We start from the raw sequence: 18,604 nt of genomic DNA, 5'->3' as shown, positions 1-18,604 counted from the left end.
CAGATGTGCCCAGGCCTGGCCAAGAACGCCCACACAGGCTGCTGGCTGCAGTGAGACAGGAAAGGCTTCATTTGTCATGTAAACACTCCCCAGATATTGACCCAGTGCCGGGCCAGACTGACGCTCTGACGACACCTTCATCCATGGGACAAATGCCCAATTAAGACTCACCTCTGGTTTTTTTCCCCCCCTTGGGGCTAGTCCACATAATGGAAAAATCACAGGTTTGGAAGTCAGAGGAACTGGTTTCGGGACCCAGCCATGGCACATTTTCCCTGGCTGATGGAGGAAACATGACAAATTCTCCAAGCCCAACCTTCTTCACCTAGAGAAGATGGTCAAAATCGGCCCCCCGCCATTGAATAAGATACTACAGGCGGCAGCATTTCTGCAACTCTACAGGCAGAAGAAAGTGGGGCTGCAGCCCACTTCAGAGCCTGTTTAGATCCCACACCATGAGGTCAACAGCAATGGTCTTATAAGATCAAACTGTCCAGTGTGCAGGATCCAGGGCTGCATGGGTGTGCGACACAGAGACCATGCCCTAGAAGGCGACAAGACACCTTCGAGGGGAACTCACAGGACTGGTGCAAGCAATGGAGGTTTTAGGATATTTTCTGCTTTTTTAATGGAGAAAAAGAAATGCGGATGTAGAAATAGAATGTATCAGTATCTTTGGCAGAACAAGAAAATTAGATTATACGATGTGTAGGGCAGTATGGTGAAGAAGTATAGATGTTCTGTGAAGGCTGAAATTAGGGTACAAGATAGCGTGGGGTATGGAGCATGGGCTCTGTGGCTGGGACACCTGCTTCACATCTGGCCTTTGCGATTTTTTCATGAGGTGTCCTGAGAAAGCTGCTCAGTGTCTTGTGGTGCCTCAGTTTCCCCTCATATGGAAAAAAAAGATGAAAGGGGAGCCTATTCATGAGGTTGTTGTAAAGAGAGGTGCTTGGGTGGCTCAGTTAAGAGTCTGCCTTTGGCTCAGGTCATGATCCCAGGGTCCTGGGATTGAGTCCCACATTGGGCTCCCTGCTCAGCAGGGAGCCTGCTTCTCCCTCTGCCTCTGCCTGCCACTCCCCCTGCTTGTGTTCTCTCTCTCTCAAATAAATAAATAAAATCTTTTTAAAAACGGTTGCTGTAGAGATTAATATTCCTAGAAAATGTTCAGAATGATGCCTCACACACCGAAAGTGCCAAGTAAGCATGAACTATGATTGTGATTATTACATTTATCAGTGACTTGTGGATGACTTGTAGCTCCCAAGCTGGGGTGGCACAGCACAGCACAAAAGCTCAGGCATTGGGATGAGCCCATCTGATGTGACCTAACTGTGTCTCCTCTGGAAGTCTACCTGACTCTCGTCGTCCCTACTTATGTAATGGGTAGAAATAATAGAAGTAAAATATGACTTGGTCACTATGCTAGTCATCATTATGACGAGTGACACCGGGGGATACACCGGGGGTCTAAGGATCTGCTCAACACAGATGGGCTGGGGTTTCTTTTGGCTGAGGACGGTCTCCAGAATAGGGGAGAGAAAGGGCTAGGAGGAGGCAGAGAGCCTGGCCCAGATGGGTAGAGATAAGTGTGTTGATGCCTGATGGGTGGGCCAGTGGGGGAGCACAGCAGGGACCAGCTCTGGGAGTCATCAGACAGGTCTCAGCCAAAGCCAGCAAGTTTTTAGGGCTTGGTTGCAGTTGATGGAGCAATCAAAGGAAACACGAGGCCAAGGGAGCAGGTCCTAGAACATGGAACTCTTGGGACGCCTGGGTGGCTCAGTAGTTGAGCATCTGCCTTTGGCTCAGAGCATGATCCTGGGGTCCTGGGATTAAGTCCTGCATTGGGCTCCCCAGAGGGAGCCTGCTTCTCCCTCTGCCTATGTCTCTGCCTCTCTCGGTGTGTTTCATGAATAAATAAATAAAATCTTAAAAACAAAACAAAACATGGAGCTCTTGGAAGGTTGGAGGGCTGATCAGAGATGCTTCCTACCTGTACCCTGCCCCACCCTTCTTCCTCTGAATTCTTAGCTCTTGGAGTAGAAATGGTCTCAGATATCTTCTGGCTTAGTCCAGCCCAAGGGGCAGGAACCTTGTCATGCAGCCTTCAGGTGGGATCACGGGGGTATCTAGGAAGGGGGTTGTCTGGGGAAGCCCAAAGCCATGCTCACTGGGTCCTCCTTCACTGCCTATGTCAGGAGAGGATTGAGGGAACTCCACTCTCTCTCTGCCCGCCCCCCCCCACACACACTCCAGATAATACACACACACCCCGTGTGTTACCTGGTAAGACCGAACCATAACTTGTCTAACATTGCAGGCCACACTGGGCCTTACTACCATTCGGGCTCTACCACAGAAGGCAGTGAGCAGGAAACCAGGGACCCTCTGGCAACTTACGACAACCTGGCCGGACACTGAAGCATCTCGAGGAGTGTTAAAAATTATCCACACCTGAGCCGCATCCCAGAGCACTGAGTCAGCCACTCTGCACTCAGGCCCAGGCCAGGTGGTATGCAAAGCTCTTGGTCATTTTAAGTAGCAGCCAGATCTAATGAGCCCCAAGGATGGGTCAGGCTGTTCTACTGGGCCTGAAAGATCCTGGCTGGTAGCAGAACAAGGAGAGTGCCTTTGGGACCCCCTTCTGATCACAAAGCCCAATAAAACATAAAGTGTTTGTGGCAGAGAAAGACTTCCCCAAACTCTACAGAGCACTACAGATTGGCACCCCTGACATAAGAGGTGGGGGAAGGTGCCAGAATTCCAAGAGACTCCTTCAGTAAAACCAAGTGCCCTTGTCTTGGGGTTTCTACCCAGGAGAACTTGCTGGAGATGGAGGACCCTTTCTGAGAGCTTGAAGGAGCAGAGAGTGCAAGGAGCCTGAAGAAGGCGGCACTTGAGTTCATCTACTACCCCATAGCTTTCCAACTGCTCTCCCAGCCTGTTCCGCCTGACAGGTTGGAATGTCTTCAACAGAGGCTTGTTTACTTGAATTGGATCATGGCTTGAAGGTCAACGCGATCTGTGCAATGTTTGAACTTCTCAAAATGATGATGTCGACTAAAAATGAGACTTAAGCTGTATGTAACACATATGACAGTACACACTCAGACCTTTCACATGGTGTATTTCCTCCTTGAGGAACTCCCTGGAGCGGGGAGAGGAGGGACACTGGTTGCTGGGGCCGCTCTGCTGTCCCACAGCCTGACACCGCAGTGGGATTAGGGTTGCCTTCCCTGGTTGTGGGCAAACCCAAAAGGCCTCTCCCTGTTCACCCCAGGTTTTCTATACCCTGGAACGCCTCTTGGGATCACTATGCTCTGGCAAGTACAAAAAGCTGGGTGCTGTCTCTTTAAGTAGTAGAGGCTGAGAAGCTCTCAGGCCACCATGACATATCCCAGCATTGGACCAGCCCCTGAATAAACTGGAAAGACGCCTGGTCTGGCTTCAGTTACAGGGAGCACCAACAGGGAACATCTCAGGGAGCCTGGTTGGAAGCAGTGGGGCTCACAGTCTGCCAGCTGTTGGTCTCTCTGCTGCCCTGTGGGGAGGGCCTTGCCGTGGCATCCCTTGTGTTTGACTGCAAAGAAATCCGCCTGGAGGAAGGGGTTACACCATTTGGCCCGGTGAGTTTTCTTGGCAAATCGTCCCCCTGCATAGTGAGTGTATGCTTATGTTTCTCGGAGAGGTGCCCGGTCCCCCACCCCCTGCAAACCACCACTGGAAGGGATTGCAGTGGAGACAGTGCTCTGTGTTGCAACCGACAGAGTTGGAGCTTTTTTTTTTTTTTTTTAATCCTTGATTAAGAGCTGGCTATATACTGGCTGGGGAGGTGAGAAGGACTATCTGAGAGCAACTAGAAACCCCAGCACATCCAGGTTTGAAGGGAGCAAGGGGACCCGATGCTATTTCCCTGATGGGAGACAGCTCTGCATGCACAGCTGGCAGGGGACGTAGGCTTGGGAAGCCGGTCAGGGAGAAGCTTCCACCTGTAGCAAAGCTCTGGCTGGGCCCTGGGTGTGGCCAAGCCTGGTCGACCCTTCCCTGGGCAGTGTTTCCTTTCCTATCCTGGGAATCGGGCAGGTGGGAGACATGGGCAAGGCAGTAAGGGCTGAACCAAAGGGTTTAGGTTCCCGTGTCCAAAAGTCACAGCACGGTGTGACCTGCTCATTGACTAAAATATCGGGTTCACGGGAGAGGAAGAAACAAGCTGTGCTTTACAATGTGTGTGCTTTTCTGGAGGTAGATACCTCACTAAAAAGTTACTTGGAACAGAAAGAAAGGAAGAGAAAGAAAATCCTGAGTTAAATATGCTAATATTTGTAAAGTGCTTAGAATAGTTCTGGGGACACAGTGACCACATAAACGTTGGCTAAATAAATAAAAGTCTGAATGGCATAAAGTGAGGCCATAATTCCTGGGGGCAGCCTTGACCTATAAAATGACCCAGGAAAAAAATAAAATAAAATGACCCAGGAGGAGAGGCTATACTGCCATTGCTCTGGCTGGTTGTTCTATTGGCATATGCACTTCCGACCTGTGCGATTTCTAAGCTATTTTAGCTGGGGGTGGAGTGGTGGGGGGTGTCGGCCTTGCCTTGAGGGCTAAAGGTGATACAATAATAACTGGTGACAATTTACTGGCTCCTGGTCCCTATGTTCTAGACACTGTGCTAACAGCTTCACACACTTCGGCCCCTTTACTCACTACCATAAAACAGGCATTACCAGTCCTACCTGCAGATGAAAAAAATGGAAGCTCATGGAACTTTAGCTACTTACTCAAATTCACAACCCTGAGGAACCAGGCGTGTGTCTGAGTCCAGAGCCAGAGGTCCTAAGCATTGCCCCCACCCCACCTCTCTCAGACTGTGTGTCAAGTCCTGCTAAAGTGCCTGCCACACCATGGGCATTGAATCAAACTTTTACATGTCATCTTCTTTGTAATCTGATAATAGAATTATCAGAAGAATCTTTCTGAATCTTTAAAAGACAGTTTGAAGAATCCTTCAGATAATGTACTTAAAGAGAAGAATATGCAATGGGGCTGCCCTAAGCAGCTACTTTGAGGAGTAAAATCGTATGGAACTGTTTGAATCATTTAGAGCCATAGGGTTTTATGACACTGGACACTCGCAGGAGGGGTGTGTGCGCCAAGTGCTGCATTAGTAAGCAAAGGCATTAAAAACCCACGTTAGGGCTCCCTGTTTGTGCATCAAGGCTCCCGCATCCTGGCATCTGGGTCCACCTGCACCACGCCCAGAAGGGCTAGCCTCTCTCTCGCTGGGACGCTGGGTGGACCGCGTTCAGGCGACTATGAATCAGCGGATTTCCCTGGCTGTTCTTCCCCCACCTCCAATGGCCAACTCCCCACCCGATGGCCCGGTCGCCGGCGGAGGCTGGGAGCCAGGCCAGGTCAGCTTCGTCTGGAGCTTACCGGGTTGTGGTCCGGTTCTGCCCAGGCTAGGAGCACCCAGACCCCCCGGGGGGACGCTGTTCCGTAGTCCACGGGACTCTCCCTCCTCCCGCTAATCCTCACCCAAGCAGGCCCCGCAGGTGGGTCCCCTGGAGTCCTGGGAACCCGGCTCACGGCCTAGGCGCAGGCACTGACAGCGCAGCGCGAGCGCGGGCGCGGCCCAGGGGCGCCCCCGGCTGAAACGCCAGGGCAGGCCAGGACCCGAGAGGACAGGGGCGTCCTCTGCCCTTAAGTGCCAGCTCCCCAGCTCCCCCCTACCCGGACGAGAGGAATCCAGGCTCGGCCCCCGCGTGGGCGCAGTCCGCGTGCGTGCGCCCCCCAAGCCCAGCGCCCGGCACCGGCGGAGGCGACCCCGGGAGGGCTTTTCCCTCGTGGCCGAGGGGGCGGGAGGGGAGGGAGGCCAGTTTATTGGCCAGTCCTTGGTCTCCAGGAACTCGGGGAGCCAGAGGAAGCGGAGGTGACAAAGCTCAGCTGCCGCTAGTTTGGAGTAAAAGTCGCCGCAGCGGTTTTGCAGAGATCGACTTTCTCCCGGGGCGGACCGAAGGCCGAGTAACTGTCGCCTGGCCTCCCCCCCTCCCTCCTGCGCTCTCTCCTCCCCGAGGCCCGCCCCCCTGCACACGCTGACCCAGGGACACACCCTGTTGCAGCGACGCAGACAGGGCGTTGCTCCCGTTAAAGGGGAACGCCGGGAGCCTCCCTCTGGCCCCTCGCTTCGCGCGCGCAGCCGGGCAGCGCAGGAGTCTTCGGGGACGCCAGCAGCCGAGCAAACGCACCGAGTTTGTGCCAGAGGCCACTTGGAGGATCGGGGACCGCTATCCCTTTGGGCTGTAAGTGCTTTGGTAGGCTGGGTGGAGGAGGTGGAGGAGAAACGTGGGCATCGTGGGCATCTTCCGTCGATGGTGCCAGAAAGCGCGGGGCAGGCGCGGGCTTTGGGTTGGCCAGGTCTCCCCGCTGTTTTTCCGAGCTCAGACAGACAGACGGACCGCGATCTGTCTCGAATAGTTCTTACGGGGCTTCTAGGGACACGGTGCGGCCTGCCTCATGGTCCGTAAGTCCATGGTCCATAAGTAAGGGCGCGCGGGTGGTGGTGTCGGGATATGGAGCCGGGGCTGAGCGGTTTTCTTCTCATTGGAGAGGCGCCTACTTGGGGACTCATTGGCAAAGCGGTCCCTGCGGTGGACCCCGGGGAGGGGGCGCTACGGGACTCCCGTGGACCCCAACTTCTGCTCACATACCCTAGCCCCGATTATCCTTCTCGTGTCCCTCCCCGGCTCTAGGAGCCACTGGATTTAATTTAAACCTTCTGGGAGACATCAGAAAACCTTATTTCTTCCCGTTGAATGTGTTGCTTATGCAGAGCAACGGAGGGGCCCGGTATATCGGGTACTTTTTACATTAAAACTGAGTTATTGAAACGTCGTCCCCCTGGCCCAAGGCCTTGTACTGAAACGCCCCCTCAAGAGCAGCAGGGTTTTCGGGCCACGCGTATCCGCCTAACGGGTCACCCGGGTCTTCAGTTCCCCAAGGACTGTAAAATGAGGGGCTAGGACGGCAGGAGGGGCTAGCCGAGGAGGGAAGACGTCCCGCCGGCCCTGGCGGGCTGCGGTCCCTTCGCACCCGACGTCTGGCCCCCTCCGTGCAGGCTTCTGGGCGCGCGTCCCGGCGCGCCGGGGCTGGAGCTGGACCGGGTTGCGTCTTGGCTGTGCGTGCCGGGCGGGGGGCCCAGCCCCGGGAGGGGAGCGCAGGGCCCGGCCCACGGGGGCCTCCGGGGACGCGCGCGGTGGGCGGCCAGCGGGGGACCCCGCCACTCTCCGGGCGGCGGTTCTTTCCTGCCCGCGCGCCCCCGGCTGCGCGCCTCCTCTCCCGAGCTCCCGCGTCCCTAACGGGCCGAGCGGGGGCCAGGACGGCGCCCCGGCGCTGGCCCAACCGGGTGGGAGCTCGGGAACTAACGGAGTGCGGAGCGCAGCGGGGGTGGGAAACCAGCCCCCAGCCGCGCGCTCTCCCTCGCCGGGTGCCGCCGGGTGCCGCCGGGTGCCGCCGGGTCCCCAGGCCTCGGGCAGAAATCCGGGCGCCTGCCTCCTGGCCCCCTACCCGCCCCCCACCTCGGTAGAGGAAGGGGGCACCCTGCCCTCCCCCCGCCCCCTTCCCCACGCGGGGCTGTGCCCGGAGGCAACCCCGGGTGGGTGGAGGAGTGCGTGGCCTCCGCCCGGCTGCCGGGAACGCCCCTCCTCCTGGGGTGCCTGAGACGTGCGTGCGTACCCCTTGTTTGTTCCCCAAGCGGGGGCTGTTGGGGGCGGGCGGCTGCGGCCGGGGATGCTGCGGGCGGCTGCTGCCCTCTCTCGGCCGGGCCCCGGCGGCGGCGGGCGGGCGCCAGGCCCCTGCATTCCGCCCGCGCGGGGACCCGCCCCCCGCGCTCCTCCTCCGCGGCTCGCGCGGCCTCACGCCCCGCCCGGGCTCCGTGTCCCCGCAGGCAGGACCTCCGCTGAGCACCTCTCGCCGCCAGAATGCTCCTCCTGTTGCTGGGTATCATCGTCCTCCACGTCGCCGTGCTGGTGCTGCTGTTCGTCTCCACGATCGTCAGCGTGAGTGGCGGGCGGGGCACCCCGACCCCCCAGCACCCCCTAGCCGGGGCTCGGCCTCCCGGGCGGCAGGTCCCGGGGTGCCTGCCTCGCCGTCAGCGCCCGGCCGTTATCTGCAGACAACGTCAAGTCTCAGACGTCGTCCCGGGGCGTCTTTGCGGTTTCTGGCAGTCTGCCGCCTTTCAGTTGTTTTGAGAAAACCCGAGCAGATTCATGGGGTAGGAGGGAAGCAATCGCCGCGCTAGGCTAGCTGCGCAGGCCTCCACGCGTGCCAGATAATTTCAGAACAGAGCCAGGGCTCCCCGACTTTCGTCGGATGAGATTGCTTAGCGTTTACTTCCCCCCACACGCCCCCCGCTGTAGATTCGTGGAGGAAGGAAGCAGAGTATTTATGAAGTTTTGTTTTTCTCCACGTGTCATGGGTCAGATGGGTGACTTGGTTCATAAAACACCCTGGAGGGCTGGAGATTGAAAAGTTAAAATGGGTTCTGCCAGAAAAGAGTTCACAGCCCCCTGTTCTGTTTTATGATGTGGACACAGCACCTTCCACCATCAGATAAGCCTCCACTATAGGAACAGGTCATCAGGGTCTCTTGGGTCACAGAGACTTCAAACATTAAGCACCTTAGTTTTTTTTTTTTTTTTTTAAGATTTTATTTATTTGTTCATGAGAGTAAGAAAGAGAGGCAGAGACATAGGCAGAGGGAGAAGCAGGCTCCCCGTGGGGAGCCCCATATGGGACTTGATCCCAGGACCCCAGGATCACCAGGACCCCAGGACCACTCCCTGAGTGGAAGGCAATCACTCATCCACTGAGCCAGCCAGGCATCCCAAGCACCTTAAATTTGAAACTTCCTTCCTTGGCTGTGAGGATGAGCACAGACTCAGGCTGTCTTGTGGCTCTGGCTTTAACTTTTTAATATAAGGCAAATCCCAGGCATGATTTTCCCGTGCCTTTCAAAGGATGAGAGATAATTATGTCAGAATGAGAAATATTGATGTTGGGGACTTGTGGATTGTTCTATCATTTATAAGCACCTTTACAACATCTTAAAGACTCTTATCGGATTAATAGGAATACTAATAGGTAAAGAGATGGGCTCAGAGAGGTGGGACAGACACTCAGGGGATCCAGGACAAGAGCTGGCTCCCATGCAGGTGCCCTGGGCCGAGGCCATGGCTCCTGCCGGAGTACATACTTCTGCACGTACTAGCTGACACGTGCATGCTATTTTTCTAATGACAGTGTGCTTTCTACTTGTAAACCCTGGGGCTCCCTGCAACACCATGTCTGAGCCAGCCCACCACGTCTCTCCTTTCTCCAGCATAACTGTGACCTCTGGCCAGGCCATACTGGGCAGGGCAGGGCAGGGGCAGGCTGGCTAGATGAGTGGAGGAGGCTGCTCTTACCTCCCCCTTCCTTGGTTCCTCACCGGGCTTGTCTGACTTAAGATGTCTGGTTCTTTCTAGCAATGGGTCGTGGGCAATGGACACGCCACTGACCTCTGGCAGAACTGTAGCACGTCCTCGGCAGGCAACGTTCACCACTGTCACTCATCATCAGCAAACGGTGAGACTGGCTTTTTGCTCTACATGCTTGCCCTTGTCTGTTGGTGCCATGTTTCTCAGTCCATACCTGGAAACGCTTGTTCTTGGAAGACACGGCTCCAAAGTCGTCGCTGGGGTGGGGCACAGAATGCAACAGGGGACCAGGAATCCAAGACAAGAGGAGAGGAACAGAAGTTGGGCTGGTTAAGTCAAGACCCTGGGTATTTACTGTACTTCATCTGTACTTGGGAAGATGCCCTGGAGGGCCCTCTTGTCACTTGGTGTGATGCTTCCTGTGTGCAAAGAAATGCAGACACAGATAAGCAAGCAGTCAGGGTGGCACAATGGCAAGACTTTAGGCAGACCCCAGTCGGACTTTGGATCCAACTGGCATCTTTGCTTTGGTGGCTGTCTCTATCCAGAAATGTCCTGTTTCAGTGACAGTCCCAAGGGTTGTTGGGCCAGCTTTTGATCCCACATTTTACAAGACTGCTTTTCTAAGTGGTGGGCCTCCCTGGTGCCATTTAGCATCAAACCTTTGAGTGTTTCCTTGTGGCAAGACAGGAACTTGAAGCTATTGGGAGAATGTTAACTGAGCCCGGGAGGGCCCTTCATCCAGAGGATTGTGTTCCTTCCTCTGTCCTCAGCACCATTGCTTGTGAGATACTTGAAACCAGGCTTACTTGGATCCAAGTTAAGGGGATAATTGGCAGTGAAGCACCCACTAGAGATCTCAAGTACTCAGAGAGAGCAGTCCTCAGCAGGGAGCCCTGTGTCTTTGGATGTGGAGAGGCCAAGGAAGGAGGGTGCCACTTTTGGGTGGCCAGGTGCTGTTTAGTGGCTTCTAAATGGAAGGAGCCACTATGGAAGGAGCTGTAGTGCTTGGTGTTGAGGACATAGTGGGGTTGGCTTGGCATGGTCTCCTGTTTCAAAGCATTTATTCTCAGCCTGGAGAGGGGAGTAGCTTTAGGACGTACAGAGCTTTCTTGTCATCCGGGGTTTTAAAAGACCAATAAAATACGGACTGCCTGCCTTGTTGCTAAAGGTGCTCATGATCCAGTATTTCTTTTTTATTTTTAAAGATTTTATTTATTTATTCATGAGAGACACACAGAGAGAGGCAGGGACACAGGCAGAGGGAGAAGCAGGCTCCCTGCGGGGAGTCCGATGTGGGACTTGATCCCGGGGCCCCAGGATGACAACCTGAGCCAAAGGCAGAGGCTCAACTACTGAGCCACCCAGGTGCCCCCCGATCCAGTATTTCTGTTGAAGATGCTACAACCAGTGAGAGAGAGCAGCTTCGATCCAGCACAGTAAAGCAGTGAAGGGACCCTCCATTCTGGCTTCCCACAGTGCAGTTTCTTTGCTGGGCTTTGCCTCCTGTGGGTTCCACAGGCAAGCTGTCACTGAAGCATTACAAACCGAGCCTCTCGAACCTCAGTATAAAGAGAAACTTCTAGAATAGCTATTGGGAGCTTATGTGGGGAGGAGAGGCAAGGAGTAGAAAACCGTACTTAATGTCGTCACTTTCCTGGGGCTCAAAAAAAGAAAGGCCTCCGTCCTTACCGAAGCAAGCAGTCCCAAATCTTTCCTCGGAGTGCGTGAAAGATGCTGCATTGAAAACATCCTCGAGGTGGCACCATGAGTTTGCACGGTGAGCTGGCAAATGGAATGAAGTACTCATGCCTGCCTGAGAACAAGGCGGGAGCCCTGCCTGGCCCCAAAGCCACAGCATCCGGTGTCCCCCCCCACCCCCCTTCAGGGTCTGGCTCAAGTTCCCTGAAGCCTCAGGATGGGAGGCGCCCCGCTCGCTGCTGACACCTGGTGGTCACAAGTGGTGACCGGGCCCCAGAGGGTGAGTGGCTTTCCCTGAGGCGCAGGGGCAGTGTCCACAGTTACCCTTCCCTAGAGGCGTTTGGCCACGTGGGGTTGGGGCGGAATCCTGGATTCTTAGGTCCTGAGGGGACAGAGGAGCAGCCGTCTGAGTTGTGCTCAAACCGTGTATCGGAAGGAGAGTGGTCCTCAGGTGGGGGTCTGTGACCCTTCTTGCCGCACCTGCCGTCGTTGTGTCGGGCTGTTCTTGGGCCAGCAGCCCATCTCAAAGAGGCACCAGTGTCACTTGCATCAGGAAACTTCTCATCTTTCAACTGGCTTTTTATGCGCCAAGCTCATTCCTTGGGTTCCTTGACAATGACTTTGGGGTCTTTCTTGTTGCTCGGCGACGCGGGGGTTGGGGGGACCCTGGAGCGTGGGGTCTCCCTCCTCCACATCTGCTTTATCAGATGTGTTGAGGGAATCTGGACACGCCCTTAGGTAAGCTGGGTTGGTTTGGATTTGGGCTTCTTCTAAGTTAGAAGTTTCCATGGAAGCTTCTCCAGTAGCTGTTGACCTTGCCGACATCTCCCTGGTGGGTCAGCGTGAGCTGCGATGTCAGATCTGATAGAGGGGAATCCTCTGGACCTCCTCCACCTTGCTGATCCGGTTGACCAATTTCTGTGGTGAACAGTAGACGCAAAAACATATAATTACAAAATGAGACGGTTTTTACGAATGAACTATCTTAAGTCGGGAGCCACTTACCTTGGTCTGTGAGTTTGCTCTCAGGATGTTCCAAACACACTTTTTATCGAAGGTATCCAAGTAATTCTTTACTGATAGTGATTTGCAAAGAGCACGTTACAAGTGTGTCTGGTGAACATAGGTTGGTTGATCAGGTTCACCTGTTGGTGAACAGGTTGGTTGATCTGACTTGCTGGTTTTTTCCTGAAGGGGCTTGTGTTTGTAGGTTTGTGGGGCCAGGCCTTGGCCCCCCTCCAGGGGTGATTGTGGCCTTTGTCATCTCTATGAACAGTGACCCTCGCCTCATGGTGGTCAAACAGCTGTGGTACATAGTTTGAAAGAGATGTCACATCTTTCCCTCTTGCTACCTCTTGATACTGGAAGTGGTTTCAGATTTCTTACTGGCCGCCCTCAATCCTGCCTGCCTTCTTGTTTTCTCAATTTATTTGCTGGTTCCCGAGCCTCTTTGAGGAGCCAGGGGATAAGTGCGGAGGGATGAATCACTGTGAAGGCAGTGTAGGCCAGATGCCCAAGGAGTGGGGGCAGGCAGGCAGCGCCAGAGTTCAGGGGAGGAAGTAGAAGGGAGGTCTCGTGTGGGAGGTGGAATTTGATCCATCCTCCAGAGGATGGGCAGGATTTAAATAAATACAGGCAAGGAGGAGGATATTCCCTATCAAGGCAATGACGTGACCAACAGCAAGGGGACTGCGATGCCGGGGACGTGTTGGGCCAGTTGGCTAATATTCTGGTTAGGATTAAGACTGAATGCATATAACAGAACATCTTCAAGGGGCAGTGGCTTAAATAAGATAGTTTATGGCACTCGTATGAAGTTGTCAGAGACCCAGGCACTTTCTAGCTCATTTCTTTGCCATCCCTTGGATTTGGTCCTCATCCTCATGGACAAAAGGGCTGCTGGGGCACCAGCCATCTCATCCACACTTCAGGCAATAGGGTGGAGAAGAGAGGAGAAGAAATGTGTGCCCTTCCCTTTTTATGAAATGTCTCCAAATAGACCACACACTTCTGCCTCTGTCTTGTACAGGAACTTAGTCACACGGCCACACCTCATTAACAAGGGAGGCTGAGAATGTAGTCATTTGGCTTTGTAAGAAACATGGCTTCTTAATTCCTAGAAATTTAATAGTGAGCACCTCCCAGTAAGCCTGGCTTGAAACACCACCCCACTGTTCTGGTTTAGATCTTTGTTATTTTTCTTCCAGCCGAGACTTCTCTTGTGAACTCCAGACCTGCATATCCAGCTACCTTCTAGACATTTCCACGGGGCTGTCTCATGGGCATCCCCAAACTAGTCTGTGTCTTCCACCAAACCCACCTCTCTGACAGGGTTCAGGATTTTAGTGAATGCTGCTAATGTCTGCATGCATTTTGTCCTTGCTCCTCAGCGCCATCATAGGGCACCCCCTGGCCATTGGCCATTCCCTTGTGGGTTGCCATACCTTGCAGGACTTATCAGAGCCCCGTAGGCAGCCCCTGAACTTCCCACCTTTCTCTTGTTTATTTGTGACTTGCTTTTCTTTTTTTTCTTTTTTAAGATTTTATTTATTTATTCACGAGAGACACACACACAGAGAGAGAGAGAGAGAGACAGAGAGAGAGAGAGGCAGAGACACAGGCAGAGGGAAAAGCAGGCTCCATGCAGGGAGCCTGATGTGGGACTTGATCCGGGGTCTCCAGGACCACACCCTGGGCTGAAGGCGGCACTAAACCATTGAGCCACCCAGGCTGCCCTGTGACTTGCTTTTCATACTGAATCCAGGTTGATATTTTTATTTTATTTATTTATTTATTTATTTATTTATTTATTTATTAAGATTTTATTTATTTATTCATGAGAGACACACAAAGAGAGAGAAAGAGGCAGAGACACAGGCAGAGGGAGAAGCAGGCTCCACGCAGAGAGCCCGATGTGGAACTCGATCCCGGGACTCCAGGATCATGCCGTGGGCCAAAAGCAGGTGCTAAACCTCTGAGCCACCCAGGGATCCCCAGGGTGATATTTTTAAAAACCCAAAGCCAGTCCTTGGACTCTGGGCTTGGAGCATTTTAGAGTCCCTGCCTTGGTCTCAGTCTTCAGATGGAGATCTTTACCAAATGGCATAGGAATCTACCTGAATGATCTGTTCCCATGAACCCTCATCTCCCATCTCTTCTCCCCCATCATCTTGGAACTCTAGCCTCCTCTTACTTCCTTGACCATGAACTTCCCATCCTAAGGTCCTCCCCTCCCCCTTTCTCCCTTCTCCTGTTCTTTGGTGCACAGCTACTCATGGATGCCTACCAGGACCATATACTGTTATACACGCCCAGGTTACAAGAGTGAACGAGAGCTTGCATTTCACCGGGCGATAAAAACAGCCAAAGAACATGGATAATTTGGGGCCAAGGATGGGAAGTGCAGAGAGAGTGAGACTGGGTAATGTGTAATGAGAGCTGGGGCTGGGGGTGGGAGGCTTCTTGTCAGATTGGCCCCTTGAGGATGACTGGGAGGCATCCATATGTACGTCTGGGGCAGGTTCCAGGCAGAGGGGCCACTCAATGCAGGGCCTCAGGGCAGGGGAGGGGCCTGGCAGCGAGGAGGGCTGGAGGGCAGGCCAGAGTGTGGGAAGACAGAGGCCGAGGGGCAGAAGAGTAGGCCTGTCTATAGGTCCTTCTAGAGCCTAGTAGGCAGTTGGTGCATACAGGTGCATTTCTACTTTTTCTGATCTCATTTAGACTGGCTGGCTGGATTGATTGATTGATTTAAATATTTATTTATTTATCTGAGAGAGAGAGAGAGAGCACACAGAGGGAGAAGTAGGCCCCCGCTGAACAGGGAGCCCTATGCGGGGCTAGATCCCAGGACCCTGGGATCATGACCTGAGCTGAAGGCAGAGGCTCAACCAACCCAGCCGCTCGGGCACCCAGACCTGCTATGTTTTATATGCGTCTTTCAGCTGTCCGTTTTACTCCAAGTTGGAGTGGCAGCCCGGATCATTTAGGGGGAGGAACATATGAGACATCTTTGGTAGTAGAAATGCACTGATGACTGTCTGGTGATTGCCCTGAGACGTGGGATTCTTACCACTTTCATCATTGCTTGCCCTTCCTCCGCCATCGTGCTCATCTTCTTCGTTGGGATTTTTTATTTTCATACAGAATCCCCTAGGAATCTACCTATTTCACATCTAATTTTCCATATAGCCATAATGTTATTTCCTGATAGGAAATTAGTATCAGGTAACACATAGGTTCTCTCTGCCTTGAGTAGGACAGTGGAGCCTCGAGGTACAGCAGACAGGCCCGTGGGGCAGCGTCCACACGAGCAGACATCCATCCAGAGACAGATGAGGCCAGTTCCTGGAGCCTTGGTTTTCGAACTAATAAGATCTGAGCAGCTGTAGTTGGGATCTGGGGAGTCGGGGTGGATGCACTGAACCTTCTCGCTAAGTCCTGGAAGCCCTTACACAGTGAGTGAGTTTAAAATCTACGGACCCAGAAGGTTCCACAAGACCTGTGCCTTGCATTGACCCAACTAATGTTTTTTGTTTTGAATTCTCCATAGTCTGCACGTTTTAGGTCCAAATACACACATGCATTCTCCCACTCTATGTTTTATCTGCGTGGACCTGGTGGGTAGCCGAGTGGGTCGGAGTATTGGACTCAGGCCCTGGGCTGCTTGGGACCCCAGGCGCTGGATGGGCCCAGCCCTGACCTTGCCTGCCCCTTTGCGTGGCCTGGTCTTCATTGGGTTCACAGACTCCATATTTCATAAAACCTGTCTCCTGTGCCCTGCCCCAACTGAAAAAGTCCTCCTTTGTCTCAGAAGAGAGCTCACAAACTTTTTCACACCAAGGTGTCCGCACATAAAATGTGTATGTTCTTGAATTCTCTTCCTTTTAAAAGAGAGGGCCCATGCTGAACACGAAAGCATGAAGGAAAAAACAAGGCCCTCCTCCAGTCTGTCCCCAAAACATCCAGGGCCACCTCTCATGTGTGAGGGCAGCTGCACACATGCACCCCCATTTCCCAGTGACGCCGGGCAGGTCTGCTGTGCCAGAGTGTGGGCTAGAGCCAGGATCCCAAGCCAAGAAAATGAGCAGTTGATGCTTTTTCTTTCTGTTCTAAGCAACAATGGCAACAACAAATTCATGGCAATCAGGTTGTGGGCAGCATGAGACTGACGCTTTGGATAGAAAATTAGAGAAATATAAAGCTTGCCAATCTCGGGAGCCCCTAGCTTGAGCCTCAGCGGTCAGTTGTTGTCTATGTCTTCCAAGATTCCAGATTTCTCTCTCTTTTTTTAATCCATTTGGTGGCATTGTCATTTCGGCAAGGACATCAGACCATTTCCTCCTCTGTGGCTCAGCTCTTGGTCAGGCTTTAGAGAACACAGGAGGCCCTCTGCATTTATGAGTTCATGTTTTGCAATTTAAAATCTCCGTTGCTCTCTGGGCCAACCCACAATCTCTACCCAAGTGATGGCTCTTGATTTTACAGGCCCTTGTGGGTTTGCTGAGGCCCTGGCGGGCGAGGGAGGTACAGGGGATGGGATGTGGTGTCATAATGCTAATGTTTCAACCCGCAGAGTTTCTCATCAGATGCCAACATCCAGGAGTTAATTCTGAACGCTTGTTCAAACCTGAGTCTCAACCACATGGCCCTTGAAGCTCAGTCTTTGCTTTTTCAAAGAATTTCAGTTTCCAGGGTTCCAACAGAGTCAAGAAAGCACCTCTTATATTTCAGGAGCGGGGATTGGCCATAATGTGGCCCAAGGTTGTGGGCGTTGGTTTTTCAGAGCTTGAGAGACGGATGTCTGGCATGAAGCCTCCTGAGTGTTCTCCACGGGCATACACATAGACTCTCAATGTTGGTAGGGGTCTGGGCGTGTCATTAGGTCCATCCCTCTCCTGCCACATCTCAGCTCAGACCCTTCTTCACTGTGCCCACCCCATGTTCATCCTCCTAGTGATGGGGAACTCACTGCCTTTAAAGAGGGCCTCTCATTTTCGAAGAGCTAATAGCACAGTCCTTTCATTTATATTCCTCAAATATGTTGAGTGCATCTGATATACCAGGCACTGCTCCACAAACTGACCACACAGAGCCAAACCAGAAAGACCCAGCCTTTGCTCTAGTGGGGCTCACGGTTACTTAGCGGAGACAAGGATATACAATAAATACTCAAATTAGGCAGTGGAAAAGACTCTGCAGGAAACAGGGAGATGACATGGAAAGTCACCATATTGGGGGGAGCCGGTTATGGAAGGTGTCGTCCTTCTTTCCCTGTCTTATGGATGGAGATGGGAAGGATCCATCCTGTGATGGATCACAGGAAGAATATTCCGGAAGGTAATGAAAAGAGGCCAGTGTGGCTGAGTGTGCTGGCTGGAGGAAGGGGTATAAGACGTAAGGTGAGGTTTGAGGGGTTTGGGGCCGGATTGCAAGGCTTTGGACTGAGGAGGATGATCAGGACACCGTGAAGGGTTTTAAGCAGAAGAGTGGATGATTCCATCCATGTTTTGAGAGCTCATCTGGCTGTTATGTTGAGATTATGGAATGGGAGCAGAGCACTGGGATGTACAAGTCGGCAGCTCATGGCAGAGGCCTCCGCTAGACATCCAAATATGGGAGTCACTCATCCCTACGGGAGGGTGTTGTGTCTAGAGCTGAATGGTCTTACCTAGGGAGTTGAGAGGCGGGGGGTTAGGAAGAAAGGAACAGAGTCCAGAGCTGAGGGTCGGGATACTCCAGTGATTAAACGGGGTGAGGGTCAGAGTTAGTGGAAGGGATTGGGAAAGACTGGTCAGTGATGGGAGGAGTGCCATGAGGTATTGGCACGAAGCAGTGACTGTGTTGGACCTAAGCGTGTCCCCTCTTATGTCCAGTCATTTCTGATGATGTGCCAGGCATGGCTCATCCTCAAGCCATGAAGGGTCCCTAGGCTGACTTCAAATACTCAGATTGGAGGGTCTTCCCTTGTCTGGGTGATGCCTCCTTCTCTCAGTGGCTTCTCTGGTGTCAAGTACTGCCTCTAGAAAGCAGGCATGAGCCTCCTCTTGCCCCTCGGATGCGGGATGGGGGTGGTGCTGGTTTGGCTTTGCAGGGGTCCATGAGCAGAGATGAGGGGGACCTTATGACCTTGCCCTCCTCCCTCCCCAGCTCCTGTGAATTCTAAACCTAAAGCAGAGCGGCAGGATCATTTAATTCATCAGATTTCAAACATCATTGAACCTCTCAGTACCACCATCACCACTACCTCCGTGTATTGTGGTGGAAAACCCAGTAGAATGGACACCAGGAGTCCTTGCTTTTTTGCACTGGGCCTGCCTCTAACAAACTGGGACCCTGGGGCAGGTGCCCTGGTTGCCCAGTAGAACGAGTATGGAGGTAGGGCCTGGAATTGACACCTTCCATATCATGTCGTGGGGCCTCTTCATATT

At 53.2% G+C, this 18,604-nt stretch overlaps 1 protein-coding gene across 2 annotated transcripts in view; it reads left to right on the top strand.

The window, feature by feature from the left end:
• The first annotated feature begins 3,448 nt into the window (after positions 1–3,448).
• The window catches only part of PMP22 (peripheral myelin protein 22), a 32,262-nt gene continuing 17,106 nt past the window's right edge, over positions 3,449–18,604 (top strand). The window contains exons 1-4 of one of the 2 annotated variants that reach the window (XM_041771259.1): positions 3,449–3,626; positions 6,123–6,302; positions 7,946–8,057; positions 9,525–9,624. In XM_041771259.1, the coding sequence (XP_041627193.1) occupies positions 7,980–8,057; positions 9,525–9,624 (178 nt within the window). In that variant the 5' untranslated portion in view covers positions 3,449–3,626; positions 6,123–6,302; positions 7,946–7,979. The remainder of the gene's footprint in view (positions 3,627–6,122; positions 6,303–7,945; positions 8,058–9,524; positions 9,625–18,604) is intronic. The other variant, XM_041771258.1, reaches the window with a different exon arrangement.

The sequence above is a fragment of the Vulpes lagopus genome, chromosome 10, assembly GCF_018345385.1.
Source record: "Vulpes lagopus strain Blue_001 chromosome 10, ASM1834538v1, whole genome shotgun sequence".
NCBI classification, from domain to species: Eukaryota; Metazoa; Chordata; class Mammalia; order Carnivora; family Canidae; genus Vulpes; species Vulpes lagopus.
The sequence above is the reverse complement of the archived record's forward strand: the minus strand, read 5'-3'. Positions and strand labels throughout refer to the sequence as shown.